Below are 18,845 nucleotides of genomic sequence, written 5' to 3'. Positions count from 1 at the left end.
TTAGACCAATTAAATGTACATTGCATTTGATAACTGCTAAAACTATGTAATTAGTTACTGATATTAACTTCATGTTTTATACAGAGCTAGCATTAGTTATGGAGGTGCTGGTATTACTTAGTAATTAGATAAATGCAATGGCTCTATGAGTTATGAAGCAAAATGACGATGCCATGAGGAATTTGCATGTTGTTATTTCTATTATTTTGAAGTACAGCAGATGAGATAGCTATAGCTAGTGAATAGCATACAAAATAAACAAATATACCTTCTGAATAACATAAAACCTTATATCTTAACTTACTTAAATTGCACACAGTTATTTAGCCAATACATAAACCATGGTTCAGACTGAATTGCTCAGATAAATTTCAAGCACTTTAAGAACTTTCTAAACACTCTTAGAATGTTTTTCAAGACTTTTATAAGCTAAAATCTAGATCAAATTTGATTGTATTCCATAAAATTTTTTAAAATTCCTATTTATTTTTTCCAGATATGAATGTCGAGCAAAAAGAAGACTATTCACTGCACTTAACTCTGTTACTTGCATTAAAGTTAAATATATCAATATAATCTGTTATTACAACATTTTCAAGTACTTTCAAGCCACTGAAATTCCCTTCTCAACTTTGAGTATTTACACTGATGTATATGCAACTGTTATATCACACTTTAGTTTATGATGGATACAAAAAGTTATCAGTACCATGTTTTGACACTCTACTGTCAGATAAATTTTGCATATGCGAGAAAATATTTATTAGGATGAGTACAGAACAAGGGTAAATGATAAAAACTTTAGGAAATATTGGCTGTCAAACATGGCCCTACACAAAAACTTTCTCAGCTTTACCTAAAGGAAACCTGGATAAAGTGAGAGGATGAAGTTTTTATTTTCTCAAAGATACACATACACATATAGGGTATAAAACTAATCTGGTTATGTTAACATCTATATATCAATCCTCTTAGGAAAAAAATTAGAAACAAAAAGTTTTGTGTAGAAATAAATTTGTTTTACATTTTTCTCAAATTACAGTTACTTTCAAATGGATATTACCTTTGGAATACTTCATACCTTTAATAACCATGACTTCAAATTCTGAATGTCCTTGATGCACAATATATACGAACTCAGCCATACGTACACAGAATTATTCACTCTCTCACCACCCACATAATGTATTGCATTTGCATCCCAGGAATATACACAAGCCCTGCTTTCTCACCACCACAGTTAGGTAATTAGTGGAATTAATCACTGGGCTTATTAGTTGATTAGACCATTTAACTGACTGATAATTCTCGTAAGATGAATAAAAAGAAAGAACAACCAAGAATGATACATGGGGTAGTCAAAGTACAACTACCACATTATCCAGCTTTCTGCTTAATTAAAAACAAATATAAATGCAGTATTTCAATAACTTGAATAGTTTGAATAATCAAAAACCTAATTGTGATTAGTCCATTATTTACATAATCAATGACATTGGTTGATTGAGCTTAAATTTTTAATTAAACACAAGTAATAATAAAAAAAACATAATAGAAATATCTCACTTACACAATAGTCAGATCAATCAAAAACGGTAACAATCAGATATACTAACTGATTATTTTCATTATATTAAATATCAACTGAGTCCATTTGTTTAAAGTTAGCACAAACCTACACATTGGGCTCTCTGTGCTCTACCACCATGGGTACCAAAACCCAGTTTCTAGCATTCTAGCAATGCAAGTCTAATTGCCATTGGAGGATGGACATTTTTATTTGAAGTTGCTGTGATATAATTATTCCTCCTAGTTGTGAAGAAGTGGGGAAGAATGTATTTCAGAGGCAGCTACCTGTTTGAAATTCTTCTTAATTCTAAAAATGTTGAAATTAAAATCAGGTTGGATTATTTCTGAAACACTAACAGCCAGAATTCTTATACTTAAATTGAGAAAGAAACAGGAAATTGATACGAGGAACACTTGTTCTCCAAAAGTAAGGCTTTTACACATGAATATATTAACATGGACTATAACAAATGAATTAAGAGGTCAAGTGGAGTTTAAACTGAATCCTGACCCAAAGGTGAATGGATTGTATTGATGAGAGAATTGTGTGAAGCAGACCAGCCTCAAAATGACTGGACCAAAGTGAGGATACTTAGAAAACCTGAGACAAGTAGAGTGGAAAAACATGTTTATCCAACATTGAGAACACATAAAAGAATGGATGACACACTCATTAACATAACTGCTACAAAAGTGAAGAGAATACAATCCTTAAAAAGAGGCCAAATATTTGGAAAGAGTATTTCAAAATTGTCATCAAGGTAGTAACACTGGAAGTTCAAATGTGAAAATACTGAGATTGAAGCCTAAGATCCTGAGAAATTGAAGCAATAAAAAGATTGTGAGAAAAAATACCATGCTAACTACTTATGTAGTCCACCATTGCAAAATTAACTGCAAACTAAGCAAGACGAGGTAGGATTCAAGACAAACATGTTCAACAGTACAAAGTTTCATTCTGATGCAAGCTGTTGTTTCTAGAAGTTTAATCTAGAATGGTGTCAATACCAACACAGTACTTTAAGCAAGAGGTCATATGCAAAAAGGTGAAAGCTTAAAGAATGAAAAGAAAATGAGAACCTAGTGACTTCACTCAATTAAACCAAAACAAAACTGAGGAAACAGAAGAGTGATGGAAGAAATATGCCTGTTACATAAGAACAGATAAAAAGTCAAGACACCTTTGAAATCATCTCTAAACACAACCCTCTTAGTACAATCCAAAGGGATGGGAAGATATGTACCAAGAAGATGACATGGGAAGCAAAATTTAATAAAAAGTATTACATGAAGTTAAAATGTTTCTACCTCAACCATTTCATAATAGGCTCAGTCCAATTTTCCCAAGTTCATCTACACATTTGCACTATAAAATTTTTGATACAACATGTGCATTTTCACATTTGGTAGACTTTTAGTAAAGATTAAAAGTTTTTGTAAACATAAAAAAAATCACATGTTTGAATGAAATATTTTCACTAAAGATTTGTTTGTGAAAATATTGAGTCTGTTTTGTTATTAGCCTGAGTGTAAATTGATTTCATGTTATGATTAAAAACTATTCTTCATCCCAAAATTCTCAAATGTTATTTTCATAATCTCTAAAACCTCGTAATTACATTTTAAACATTTGTTTTCAGTAAGACTACATTTTATATTATTTTCTATGCCCTATCTATGTGGGGCCTGTCACTTGACCAACCTCATAACCATCATAAAAAATTAGTAGAGTAATATAAATTATGCTTTTTTCTTGCTAGAATGACTACACATTATTACAATTCTGTTATCCCATGATGCACAAGCATTTACAAGTTTTATCTTTCAGTTTTTGGAATTTAAGTAATTCTTCTCGTACACTAGACCTTATTGTATAGACTGAGTGAGTGCATTATTTGCTCTGTTTACACATTCTCCCTTTAACTTCTTCACAGCAAGGTCCAAAAAAGGAAAAATAAGTATCTCAGGAACTCTTTACGGAGGCTATGCCAACTTTCTACAAACAGTTATACAATTTCATATTTAACACTATTTCTTGAGATATTTATAACCAATAGAAATAGCTAATTTTAACTGAAATTTTCCATTGTTATTTTTGAATTGGTGCACAGAATTCCATACACGTTCTTGAATTCACTCTCAGCATTGTTGCACCTTATATTTTTTCTTACCTATAAATAGGTTAGTTATATAAAAAATTAAATTATATTTAGGTTTAGTTTTATATTTTAACTAATTACATGTTATTAATGTTTTAAAATACAAATTAGAAAGGTTCTGATAATTTTTTAAAAAATATAACCCAAACTGCCTTGCTTTACAAAGCTCAGTGTAGTAGGCAAAATGTCCAAAGTGTCTCTGCTGATGATACCATAATGTTGCCAAAGAAGGCCTGTTGCAATAAACTTTAGCACTAAAGGACAGGAAAATAAAATAAAACACTAAAAATAAGTTATAAGTGAAAACTTAAAAAACTTACAATTTAGAATATAACTGAATTTGATAAATAATTAAAAAGGTTTGTACATTTTTGTATTTCTTAATTTTAAACATTTCATTTCACTATAAATTGATGATGATATTCAAAATAATGAGTCTGAATGGAAATTACAACACAAAAATACAAATCTTTAGTTAAAATACATACTGAAAATAACATCATTTTTTGTGTATAAAATACTTGTAATCCTTAACAAAATCTTACCAGTTATTGTGAAGGTATGTTATAAAGATAAGGCTTATTCTAAGTATTGTTGAACAGTTTATCATTTTCAATAGGAGAAATATGCCAAATGAACACAAACTATAACCATATGGTAAAAGGATTAACATGGGTGAAGATTATGAAAATCCTTAAGAGCTGTAGCTATGAAAAACTACAAGGTAAGTACTTGAGCTTGATTAAAATAATCAGAAGAATGAAAATATCTGCAAGTGAATTATTAAATAATTAATCTGACAAAGAAATGCTTGAATGATATAAATTCATTGTATTAAGGGGCAGAAAGTTATAATTTTCCTACACTGTGTATTTCCAATCATGTAAAGAGCTTGTATCATTCAGTGCTACTGTCTATACATGAAACAAAAGGTTTGTGCATGCCACAAGCCCTGAAACTCCCATCTTCTGGAATGATTCATTGCAATGCATCTCTCATTCAAGTTATTATGCAACAACTCTTCATCAATAAGATTGTGACATACACTCTTGGCATGTGACCTCTTCTATTCAATTCTACCAAATTATTACTTCAAATGTTGGCAAATAATAGAAGTGCCAGTTTTTAGTGGGGAGGAACAGTGGGAAATGTGAGGGGAGGAAAATGCCTACTGGAAATACATTTTTAGTATAGGAAAATTATAATTTCCAATATGGTACATTATCTGCACTTATATAAATAGCTAGAATCCCACATTGAATAGATGGAAGAACCATTACAAAGGAAAGACAGAAGCATCCTTCCAAAGCATCCAAAGGACACTCCCTAAAAGGAGATCTTCAGAGTAGAAGATAACATATGGGAGACTGTACCACTTCTGAATGAGGCATGCTCTTTGCCCATTGCGAAAAGATGCTAAACATATTAGTTGAAAGATGGAGGAGCACATCCAAATGGGAGAAAATACGGCAGGATAGTAATTTGAATCATATATTACATTTTTAACTAAGTGCTAAAAAACATAAAAGTGGGTAAGAGTAAATGATGTACCCCTAGGAGTAGAATGGCTAGAGCACAACAGACTGTACACAACAAGTCAACTACATCCAAAACCCATGCCATTCAAAACTGACATCCGTATGGGAGTAGGATGAGGATCAACCCAACAGGCAAGTCAACTACACTCAAAAATCTAGCCATCAGGGACCAACATCCATGTGGGGGTAGGAAAGATAATTGTACCATCTTTGTCTCAAGTTCATGAGAGTGGAAGAAACCTTCTTTTACCCGCTCTCTGAATGAACACATGACGATGTGTGAAATTGAATGTTTGATCTGGGAACCTAGCATCTGGCACTGAAAAGATGTCTGTATAACGTAAACCATCTCACTTAAAGGTATAATGACTAGAACTACCCACAAGCATAGTGTCATCCTTAGAATAACAAGTGCTGAGGGATAGTAGAAGAGGGAGAACCATAGTAATGTATCTCAACCATGACCTAAAACAAATAGAGTAAAAAAAAAAAGAGTTTAAATGAGTGAGGGAATATAGATATCTGTGACACACAATACATTGATTGGTTCAGCTCCATAACCAAAACCAATCAACTAGGAGCTGATATCCACATGGGGTAGGATGAAGGGTTTCAATCAAAGGGGTGAATTTTACATATTTAAAAACGACTGGTGCTTTCTCTACCCATACCAGCTGTTTTTAAATATATAATTTTCTCTACAAATGGGTTTTCTCGTCATCACGGAAAGGGGTGAACTGTAATGTTGATGGCTCACTCCCAGTTATATAGTAGAAGATACATATGTTATGTATATTTCATTATCACAATCAAACAGGATAAATTTAAATTATTGATAGCAATATACATGCAATAACTAATGTTGACTTCTGATATCAAAGTGAGAGAAGTTAACAGGACAAACATGAAAAGGAAAATCTGAATAGCAGTGTCTGTATGCATTCTCATTAAAAGTGGACTCCAATTATAAGCTTAAAAATAATTGTAAACAGTCAAACAACACAAAACTGAAATTTCTGCCCATTATGGCCACAATAACAAGAATGTATGGATATATTCAAGACAAAGTAAAAACTTAAATCTAGCTTCAGCACAGCATTTCTACAAACAAAAGAGAATTAACTAACACTTCCTTCATTAAAATATGATAAAACCTCCAAATTAAATACAAAGGATGTCTATGCACATAATGTGGTCTAGTAAAAAAGTATTGCTTTCTTCACTTGTCTAGGAAGGGCAATATGTAGTGAACACTGAACAGTAAACACTAAGCAAGAATATTGCTGTTTTTTTTAATTTAGAAAAGAGAAAAATTTCCACACAAAATAACTCACTCCTGAAAACAAAGTAAACTTGTAATATGTATGGAAGGTTTCATTGGTATCCATAAAAATGTTATTAATAATACCTTGAAATAGTTTATTCAAAGCTTACACTGGGTTTTACTAATATTTTAAATGAGAGTTTATAGAGACCAAGATCATATATGCAGTAACCAATATGGGAGGTCCTCCAAAAAATGTATATTTGGATAGCCTGAAGAATAATTACTTATTTTGTTTTCTTTTTGGTTTTTAATAATCAATATATGCAAAATGAATAACTAGAATGTAAGTTCATATAAATGTGATGACACCTCATAAAGTCTAAGATAATCACAGGCACTAGAAACGCATATGAATTTGGGTAAAAATATGTGCATGTGTGCTTTTCTTATAGCAAAGCCACATTGGGCTATTTTAGCATTATAAATCTGCAGACTTATGGCTGTACTAGTGGGGAACTTTGAGTAAAAGTGAAAGAAGGTACATCAACCACACTATGCAATTTACTACACTCACTTCCAAAATGCAACATTTAGAAACTACTTTCAGCTAATATAAATATACTGTGCTCTCAGAGTCTTTGCAGCTTGTACCTTGATACAATTCACTCCATACAACCTAAACCAAGAAGATAAATTTAATTTTTTTTATAACTTCACTCATAAAAATCAAATGATGCTGACAGCCATAAGTTAATCATTTTTTTACACTGAAAATGTATTTCCACTAGGTGCCTACCTCCTCTTCAACAAAAGCTATCTCTATCATTGTGTGTCTTCTAAGCACAGCTAAAATAATGTTTAAGTAATTAGCATGCACCAGTATTTATCCAATATACAACTGTTCAGATTAATCTGATGGTAATATTTGTTTCTGAGAAAGATTAAAATATGCATTTCTGCTATTTAACCAAGAACTTCAGACAAAGTACTTTTAAGAACTTTTAATACATTAAATTTTCAAGTTTGAAACTGTTAAAGATCTGCAACAGTACTGTCAGTATATTCAACAATAATAAACTTTTAAGCATAGATAAAGAGTAGAGTGCAGAGTAAAATCTATTTTTACAGAAAACTTACTTTTAAAACAAAATCAGGTGGTGTCCCTGGCTTTACCATGTTTCTTATAACTCCATCATGTTGAGAATGTATTAATGTTTCATCTAAATCTAAAACCATTGTTTTTCTTTTCACTAAACCTGCAAATAAAGATGAAATATCAAAACATATAAGAGACTTCAACGATATTATAACACTAATATATCATGAAGAAAATACAAAAGAATAAAACAACACTAGCCAATAATTATTTTCACACATAATGATCACACATACATGAATTTAATATCTCTTTTTTTGATTCTCAAATCAAATTATATGATCTATTTTTCATTGTTTAAGGCTGAAGACTATGTTATTGACCTTATGCTCTGGTAGAAGGCTACTAATATTATAACAACTGTTCTTGCTAACACTAAACCTATTTTTGGGTAACGCCACACCATATTTTTTGTTACACATTTGCCTCAATGAGAAACATCAGAAAGTGAGCCAAAATCATAAACAGAGCAACTGTGCAACTGAAAAGTCAAACACTTAAGAACCTTGCACATGCAGGTATTCAAGGGGTTAATGGTGACTGATGATGACATGCTGAAGGACCATTAAAGTTCCAGTTAGGCTGAAGATCTAATGGTCTCTCATCAGGAAAATTGAAGCAATGGTGGGTGAAAATGAAGGTTCATGTAGCAGACCTATCAGCTACAGAGGAAGAAGTGTCATCATTAACTATGGGATTTCTTCTAATAGTGTGGCCAGTCCAATGAACCAGTCCCTTAATTTGAGAAATAAGGTTGACTATATTTCCAAATTTACTAGGCATGTCTATATAAAATGTGTCTTACAAATATATCTGTACTCAAGATATGTATGTAAATTACCAACATCAGTCTGAGGAAAACTGACAAGTTATAGTGCAAGGTGATGTTTATGTGAAGAATAAAAATACTTCCATGGATATATTACATTTTGCATAACCTCTAGAACTTCTGAAATGTATATCTATAGTCTGTTCTGCATCCCTGTATATTTCTCTTGTATTCACTCTCCTCTACCATAAGATATTACTATATCAGCTATGCATAGCTGAAAACTCAAACAACAAATATCATGTTAAATGGACTTTGCAACAGCATGTGACGTTATAACAAACTAAAACAAAATGCCACCACAATCTTGGTAAAGTTTAAAAAACAAACAACTAACAACAATAACATAAACCCAAAATAAAACTTTCAAATAAACAATTGGAATACAAATTTTATTACTTAAAAAACAAAAAATTGGGTTGGTTATTTTGCACTTATTGGCTATTTGTACCAAACAACTGGTAAGCAAGTAAAAGAGTGAAATCATGAAAACATGTAAAAAGAAATCATTCTTAAATGAAACATAGTCCAATTTTCAAATTAAAATCTTAAATAGGGTTAAAAAGACCAATGACCCTTAAAAATTTAAAAACACAACTAAGATGGACTGTCACCAGTACCAATGACAAAGGTGAACTCATGGTAAAAATGTTTAAAATGGTGCCACTGTTCTTGACAATATGATAGGAAAATGTGGGCTATTGTGACCTAGGTGTCACACAGACCAAACATTGGTGCATCAGTACCAGATAAAAGAAAGGCGATGAGTTAAAAAACTGTGACCAATGCACAGCCTAGCCTGTTCAGGAGCCAGGTAGAGAGAACAAATAGTGATGGTACAACCCAAGGAAGCACACATGGCCACATCTTCCAAGGGTGTATTAAGTGGCAAAGACAGGGTGAGTACATGCTGATCAACCAACAATGCCACCCCACCATGCATCTGTCCATCACACAACCTGTCATTTCTGTACAAAGAAAATCTCCAAAGCGTGGCTGTATTGGCAGATTTCAGAAATATTTTCTGTAAGGAGAGACACACACACAAGATAGTAAAAATCAATCAAATCCTTAATGTTCCACTGGATCAGAATGGCCATTTTTATTTATGTGAAGGAGAGCATGATGGGGGAGTTCTTCAATTTTTGACCATGTTTTTTTCTTAACTGGACAAAGGTCTATCAACCTCCATGAATCCTGCCCTAGGTTGAGTAGGCAGGTCTATATCTGTAGACAGATTCCAGTGACTGAGGGTGTGAACAAATGGTCATTTTACTTCCCTGGGCTGCAAAAGAGGATAGACCTGAGGAAACACCTGAATCTGAAGCCAAACAAAGTGGAACCAGGCAATCACTGGAAGGAGTGTCAAAGACAAAGATGGAAGTACACAAAGATTGGTCAAATCTTTTAATCATGGAGAATAAAAGATTCTTCAGATATTTTGCAAACGACTATGCCAGAGGCACAGCAAGATTTGTCTGCGCTCCCACTGTGGCAGTGGAATGGAGTGCAGCAGCATATATCCGAGATGGAGTTCAGGACAATAATTTCCGAGCCTCTGTGTAGGAGACGTTATTTACAGTTTTCAAGCATTGCACTTCTTCTTCCTCCACCCATTTAGGACAAAAAATAGAGTAAGAGTTAAGTGTTAACTACAGTTAACACAGCATAGTTCTAGTTTGCACTCATATGTGATGTGGTCTCTGCCACTACAATGAGCACATGTTAAAGAGCCATGATATGATGCTTTTAAATGACCGAATTGTTGATACAGGAAACATCTGAGAGGGTTTGGAATGTATGGCCATACATTACAGTTTAGAACTTGATTGACCATAACCAAAGTAAACCAGCCGACTAACCCTGGAGGGGGACACTTCTAGGATGCCTGTCTACAGGAATTCAAGGCCAAAGTGGCGTGCTGGAGTTGAACCCCTAAACCACCAGTATTCTCTCCTTACCTTCATGGGTCGACATGCACAACAAACACATGAGTGGATGTTTAGATCCCAGAGAAGGTTAACTGATATTGCAAAACCTTCTCTGGGAGGTCCCCTCTCCATGTATAGGAATCCACCTCGATGGAAGCTTAACTACGAAACCAGTTAAATTATATGACAGTTACAAGGCATCATATTCTTTGTATTTGTTATTATTTTGTGTTCTAAACTGAATACTTACACTAAATAAAAAATCAGTAAATCAATAACCCTACAAAAATATAGTTAATTTTTATTGAGACTTTAAAGGCTGTCTACAAAAAGCAAACACCCATATTTAAATACTAAATTTCTTGTTTATGTATATATATTTTTATTTATTGTTATAAAAGTAACTAAAAATTATTAGGTTAGATAGATAACTAGAAAAAATTCAATAAAGAAAATTCTCCATGGTTCACAAATGTCTTTGGAATGCAACATGTTCTAATTTGACTGCATGTGCTGGTAACTCAATACTTCATTTAAAGCTGTAATAAAGTGCTTTTAGCTTTTTCCAAGCAGTTATAAGACAACAAGTCTAAATAACTGAAATATTTGAAAAGCATTAGATTTGGCTATAAGAATAGCAAATAACTGTTATAATGTGAAGTAATTCTAGGAAGATAGAAAAAAGAATCTCAATTCTCTTTTAACTTAATATGAAGCTAATCAAACAGACCAAACTTATATAGTGTTAGGTTAAAGAAAATAAACAGATATTAGGATGTAAGATAAATAATGGCAGATTTTAAATTTTACTTTAATCAGAAGTAAAAAAATTCAAAAACAACCTAATGAATGTACTCTTTTGCCAATGAGAAACAATATTATTTATGTCATGGTGATAAAACTCTAAAGTTCTAGAGCTGAAAATTATTTGAAGCCATTATCTGCTGCTGCTCTGTTGTTGAATCTTTTGTCCTGTAAAACGTTGTCTAAATGATTGAAAAAGTGGTAATTGTTGGGCAACAGGTCTGGGAAGAAAGGAAGATGAGACAACGTTTTGTAGCCCAATTTGTTGAGCTTTTGGAATGTCATTTGAGCAACATGTGGCCAAGAATTATCATGGAGCAAAATAGTTCTCTTCAACTGACTAATGGTGGCATTTTTCACCCAACTTTCTATGCATTTCTTCTAATTCTTGACAGCAAACCTCTGCAGCAATATTCCAATCCTGACTGAACAAGCTGTAATGGATAATGCAGGCTACAGACCACCATACAGTGACCATAGTCTTTTTTGGTGGAACTCTGGCTTTGGGAAATGTTTTGGAGCTTCATTACAGTTGAGCCATTGTGAAGATCCCCCTCCTATTGTTGTAAAGAATCCACTTTTTGTTGCATGTGGCAATTTGATTTAAAAAAAAGGGTCAGTACCTATAATCAGTACATAAAAGACAGTTCAAAACAGCAAATTTTCTGATTTTCACCAAGTTCATGTGGAACCCACCTAAAAAGCTTTATCACCACTCCAATTTGTTTGAGATGGTCCAAAATTGTGGAAATACCAACTTCCAAATCTTGTGCCATTTCACAAACAGTTTGACAGAGGTTTCTTTCCACTAATGCTCCTTGTTGGTCATTTTCAACAGAAGGGTGTCCTCTACCCTCCTTATCTTCAAGGCTCACATCTCCTTTATGAAACTCTTGGAACCAATGCTGTACCATACATTTAGAGGCAGTTCCTTCTCCCCATGCTTAGTTGATATTATGAGCTGTTCACGATGCATTATGACCAAGTTTGAATTTATGCAAAAAACATTATTTGCAATTTTTTTCCCATCATTAATTGTAAGAGTCTGAAATATTGGAAATAAAGTTCTAGAAAATAATAATAATAAAAGCATTAATGAATAAAAAAACAGCTTTAGTTTTTCAATGATATAAAAAAATCACAAAAAAGACATGTTTCTTCTCCTTATAAATAACTAAAATGTTAAGATAAAAATATGCCATTATTTTTCAAACAATCAGATAAAATTTAATATTATACTGGGAAAAACTGATATTCATTAAGGAGTTCTAGAGGTTATGCAATTATGAAGACTGTGTGTTTTAAAAGCATTTTTATCTGAACCTGAAAATCTTTTTCTACTTGGACTGACTCTGTAAAGGCTTCATAAATTCACTGACAAATCTGTAGTAAAGACATTGATTTTCTAAGGACAGATACAATTACCTCTTTTGATTTGTAGATCAATATATTTGCATATGCATTCCACAATTCTCTTAACTTTTCTACCAGTACCATAACACTGTCTAGATGGTTTGACTTGCTTACCTACCGTACCACTATACTAAAACCCTTTCTTTCACTTATGCTACTGAATGTATACCCAATGATATTAAATGCAAGACCCAACTTAAACATTTAGTTACCAGCCTTATCTACAAGTTTTGCAAATAAAGAACAAAGAAACTGGTCTATTATTTCCAAGTCTTATCACCTTAAAAATAGGTGTAATATTAGCAATCCTTTAATAATCCTTAGGCATCTACTCAATGTCTGTTGATCTACATGTGACAAAAATGAGAGAGAACCTTGCAACTTTATCTTGGCCTTTAAAAAAACAAAAAACTACTTACAAAACACATCACCATTAAGCTGGTACTTACTCAGTCTATGTCTAGAAAGTGGTGAAAGAGGTAAAATGTTGTATTTTACTGTCTGGTGTTGAATCACCTGAAAAAGTGAGAGAGATATAGATATATAGACAGTTTATTTACACATTATGAATTATTAACAAAACTACTTTGTTATTTTAATTCCTTTTAAAAAAAAGTGAGATAATAAAAAACACACAAAAGATGCATTTCATATTAGTTAATTGTAAAATTATATCAACATGCATTTCCTATTACATTTAGATATCAAGGTTGCTAAAATTAGTCTTACAGAGGAAATGATAAAATCTGCCCCAGAAATTAAAGGCCACTTGGTCTTACTACTGTAGCAAAAAAATTCTCAGGTTGTACAGAAGAAGCCTTACAAAATCATTTATTGAAATACAACTTGTTAAAACCAAACCAACTTTATTCACCAATAGTACATCTTGTCTTACTCATCTCTCTATGTTAGGATATTACTTGTTATCTGTATGACAGAAAGGGTCTGGGTTGGGTGTACTGAAATTTTCAAAATACTTTTGTTTAGCATAAGGTACCACACATGAGATTAGCTAAAAGAAATCACACTGATAATGACTAGGAAAAAAAAAACTGGGTATAATCCTAGGATAGCTGGGTAAGAGAAAAACAAAGTTATGTTTATGTTGAGCTTTTGTCTTTTCTTATTCAGATAAATATAATTAATGATGATAGGAGCACAAATTGTAAATTATGTAAGTTTGCTATTAAACTCTTCGGTATTTAGCTGTACTGAGTATGATGAGGTATTGCTGAATGACTTGGCTCAACTGGATAATTGGAGATACTTGGTTAATGTTCTTTATTAATAGTATATATATGACAACACATTTTAGTCCTCATAATTTGACTCAAATGCTTGAAACAGTCTGGAGCCTACATGAAATTAAGAACCACTTGAGAAAAAGAAAATCTTGCATAGTAATACATAAACCAATTAAATACTGAGGCAGTGCTCTCTTGCTCGTATAATAGTAAAGTCAATAGAATCTAGAAAATATTTATAAACATATTGATTAGAAGTCAAAAGGGGTAACCAACTCTTTATACAAATCAATATTTAGAACCTCAAGTTGAAATATTGTATACAGCTTTGGTGTCCTTATCTGAGAAAGGATATTAAGTGGTGAAAGTTCAGAGAGAAGCCATTATTTTATCACCATTACTAGTTCAACAAATGGGAAAGCCTTGATGTACCAACAGGTCTCTTGTCATCTTTAAATTTTATATTATTCTATTTGAAAAGAAAATCAAAGCCAGCCATTATCATTCAGATATTTATTAAGGCTTCCCTTAAATTAAGGATAGAATATTAAAATCTAAAATGAAAGTAGCAATCTGTTAAAGGTGAGGATATAAAAAATAATAGCAATTAGACTAAATCCATTTGGGTTTCTTTTTGTGGTTATAAAGGGAAAAAACTCTCAGTGGGAATTTGTTACAGATCACCAAATAATACTGGTAAAATTAGTGAGAAAGTTTGCAATGAGATTAAAATTTCAGCTGTAAATGAAGTCATAATTATGGGTGGTTTTAATTTCAGACATATTAATTGGAAAATCTTGGAGTCAATCTCTGAGGGAGAACAGTTTCTGAAAACTGTTTAGAATGGCTTTCTTCACCAATTAGTCAAGAGATCTGGTATAAACAATGCTGTTTTATCTTTATTGTTAACTTCAAATGTAGAAATGATTGAGAAGGTGAAAAACAAAAAACATCTGAGTATAAGTGATCATTGCTCTATTAGATTCAATGTTTTGCTGCATATGAAGATAAGAAATAATGATATTTTGGTTATAAATGTGAAAAAAAAAATCTTGAATGGATGCAACAAGAATTATTTGTTGCAAATAGGTCAGATGAGTTACTTGGAGCACAGATATTCCAATATGTTGCTTTGCAATTAATGACAAACAAAAAGTTAACTTCCCAACAATTCAATATCCTTCCTTTAAATAAGGAACCCAAGATTTGACACACTACTCAAAATATGACCTAATCAATAACATATACAACAAAAAAATATAACCTCTCTAAATTTGTATTCAGTATCTCTGTAGATACAATCTAAACTCCTATTTGCTCTACCACTACCAACAGCACACTATTTGCATGGCTGAAAAATATGATCAACCAAATAATCAATAACCTTTTCCTCAATAATACTGTTTAGATTATTTCTATTATAATTATAATTTACATAATGATAATTCATATGCCTTATTTTGCACAGGCCATAATTAAAAGCCATCAGCTGTTTATTTGTCCAACTCATCAAATAAAATAAATCCTGTTGTAAAGCAGCAGTATCCTCCTCATATCCAACAACACCCAATACCACAGTATCATCAACAAAATCAACACACTCATGGTTCCTTCATTTATTTCATTGCTTCAAATGAAAAAAAAAGACCAAAAGTTCAATCACTGAGCCCGAAAATAACCAACTTGTGACATTAATCCAGTTTGCCTAAGTACCATTCACAACAACCCTCTGTTTTATTCTATCCAATGAAACAACTTATCTATCACACCAACCAAGTTCACTTTTATTTTTACATTGTATTTTTCAAATGCTTCCTAAAAATCAAAATACACTAAACATTCATGTGACTACCCTCATCAACACAAGCAGTAACCTTTTCAAAGATTGTCATAAGATTTGTAAAACCACAGTAACTGTCCTTTTGTAATGAGTGTGAAAAGCATATTTTATGAGACTAACAGACCTATAAATACTTGTACAATTCTGTTAATCACCTTCTTTGAGAAGTAGAGTTGTTTCAGCCAATTTCCAATATTCTGACATCTGCATATTATTTAAACTTAAACAAAATATTAACAAGCATGACTCTCATATCCAACTCTTAGAAACAGATGGAAAACAATCAATATTTGGTTCAATTTTTTTCTTTCTAATAAGGTAATTAGTTTATGGAATGCAGTACCAATGGTAGTAATGGAGCCCAACACCTTATAACAGTTTGAGAGAAGAATAGTCGACTTCTGAAAAATAACAGATACATTAAAAATTTTCATTCTCTGCCACCTGATGAATGGTATATAAAAACAGTCTTAAAAGACTAAATGTTTCCATTTTGCTTGTAGTATTATAACTGTGTATGATGGTAAAAAATAAAACAAGTATGAAATAACAAAAATAAAGTCCAGTGTCTCATAGATGTACACATACATTTATCATCTAAAGACTCAAAAGCCAAAACACAAAATTCTCTAGATGATGAGTACTCTGCACTTGTGTTTGTGATTAATGACAAACAAAAAGTTAACTTTCCAATGTTTCAATATCCTTCTTTAGATAAGGAACCCAAAATTTGACACACTACTCAAAATATGACCTAATCAATAACATATACAACAAAAAATATAATCTCTCTACATTTCTATTCAATATCTCTATCATCTGTAGTACTTCCTAATGTATCATAATGCATAACTTATTAAAAATATCTACACTTCATGAAATTAGTTTATTTATGTTTTTATAAATACATCATCTAAAAAACTTAAAATATTAAATCTTATTTTTGTGTTTTAACACTTAAATATCACATTTCCACAGTAAATATACAAGACACTAATTTAAAGATCTAAACCTTTATAATTAAAATACCACTATCGTGAATTTGTGTTTATAACAAAAAAACATTCTCTTTCTTCCCAAATTAAGGTTACACAAAACTTTCTTGCATTATTTGTAGCACTTTTACCAATAGTATATATATTCTAAAATTAAATTTAAAAATTAGTTTACTTTTACCTTGGACATCAGGACATTAATTTATATTGCAATAACACCAAATAAAACTAACAGTGACATAATTTTACTTGCAGCTTTATATCAATAATAAAAAAACATCCTAATGACAATGAAGATGACCAAAGTAAATGAAATAAAAAACACTGGTCACGAGTTTTGTACACTGAAACTGTAAAAATAATAACAAAATTCATATTTAGAATCTTAATACTGAGCCCTTAAATATACTTGGTTAAGCTCTTAAAAACTGAATTTTTGCAGCAGAGCGATAATCGGATTTCACCTACTTTTATCACATTGCTGAGACTTGTTAATACAACGTACAAAAACAGCTAGTTAAGCCCCACAAGAGGCGTACTACTTACTAGTTGAGCTAAAAAGCTACAAAATACAACTACAAATTACACTTATAACACTGTTAGTAGCCCTACAAGTCCTCATATTAGTTATATGATTTTAAAAGTACTATTTATGACTCACAGTTCTAGCTTGTTTGCGTAGAACGTAACAAACGAAGTTCCAAATCTTATATGTCAACAAAAGAAACGCACGAAAGCCCATCTGAACTTGCTTCAACATGGATATGAATTTCTTTTCAACCTCTTTCAACCCATAAGTTATCATTCATTTTTAAATATGTCGATAAATTGCTAAAATCTTGTTTGACAACTTAGAGCCTACCCACTTTTTTCAGGATTTAACCTATTACTGTCTACATTTATTCGACTATATTGCCGTCTGTTGTAGATATATTTAAAATGTTATATTTCGTGCTACACATCATTTTTTTTTAAATTCTGGTTGACAACTACTGATAGTCATTAGTACTTGTCACGAGAATAAATTGAAAATATTAACTTTAAAATGATTGTTCATACATTTCATCTTGAAGTATTATGTATAATAATATCTATGTATATATTTATAAATTTATTTTTTTCTAAAACTGGTCCCGCGCTGGGAAAGCAGTGAATCTTCGGAATTACAACGCTAAAACCATCAGTTCGATCCCCCTCCGTAGACATAACAGATTTACTATAAGAAAAATACACACATTTAAAACTGATGTCTAAGCGTACAAAGCAGACACTGCTTTTTCAACTCTAAATATCTGTAATCGTGATTTTTACTGTCAGGATTGCTGATAATAAAATAAGTCAATCATAATTAACCTTAAATACACCGATTAAAATATATTTCAAAACAGATAGGAAAAGCCCCACTATTTGACTATAATGTTTAAAAAATTGTCATATAAGTATATAATATTGTAAATTAAACGCGCGTTTATTTCAAAATTGGTCATGACTTAAAGATCTAAACATCGATTTAGTATTTCTAAAATTAATTTATTTATTTAGGTTTTTTTAATTTCGCACAGTTAATTGAGGGCTATCTGCGCTAGACCTCCTTAATTTAGCAGTTTAAAACAGTTAGTCATTACCACCCACCGCCAACTCTTGGGCTACTCTTTTACCAACGAATAATGGAATTGACTTTAACATTATAACGTCCCAACGGCTGAAAATGCGAACATATTTGGTGCGACGGGGATTCGAACCCGCGCCCATCAGATTATGAGTCAAACGCCTTAACCCACCTGGCCATACCGAGTATTTAGGCTAAAAAACGCTCTCTAGTAAACGTGTCGACACATTTCATATTACTTTGAAAGAAGATTATTCCTGACTTGAGATAGTAACGGACTAAAATAAATGCCGCTACAATCAAGATCGAGCAAAACGATTTATTGAATTGTAACAACAACAAAAAAATCCAAAAATTTCCAAACAAATGGAATACAAGTATTATTGCTTACAAAAAAAAAAAAAGTGGCCTGGCATGGCCAAGCGCGTAAGGCGTGCGACTCGTAATCTGAGGGTCGCGGGTTCGCGCCCGCGTCGCGCTAAACATGCTCG

General features: G+C 32.0%; 1 protein-coding gene across 4 annotated transcripts in view; it reads right to left on the bottom strand.

The window, feature by feature from the left end:
* LOC143223006 (CTD nuclear envelope phosphatase 1A-like) overlaps positions 1-17,689 on the bottom strand; it is a 38,142-nt gene extending 20,453 nt beyond the window's left edge. For 3 of the 4 annotated variants that reach the window (XM_076450347.1, XM_076450349.1, XM_076450348.1), the window contains exons 1-3: positions 17,407-17,689; positions 13,116-13,182; positions 7,671-7,789 (exon numbers count right to left, since the gene is read on the bottom strand). In XM_076450347.1, the coding sequence (XP_076306462.1) occupies positions 7,671-7,789; positions 13,116-13,182; positions 17,407-17,550 (330 nt within the window). In that variant the 5' untranslated portion in view covers positions 17,551-17,689. The remainder of the gene's footprint in view (positions 1-7,670; positions 7,790-13,115; positions 13,183-17,406) is intronic. The other variant, XM_076450346.1, reaches the window with a different exon arrangement.
* Positions 17,690-18,845: the final 1,156 nt, after the last annotated feature.

This window comes from Tachypleus tridentatus, chromosome 8, assembly GCF_004210375.1.
Source record: "Tachypleus tridentatus isolate NWPU-2018 chromosome 8, ASM421037v1, whole genome shotgun sequence".
NCBI lineage: Eukaryota > Metazoa > Arthropoda > Merostomata > Xiphosura > Limulidae > Tachypleus > Tachypleus tridentatus.
This window is presented reverse-complemented; position numbering and strand designations above follow the sequence as displayed.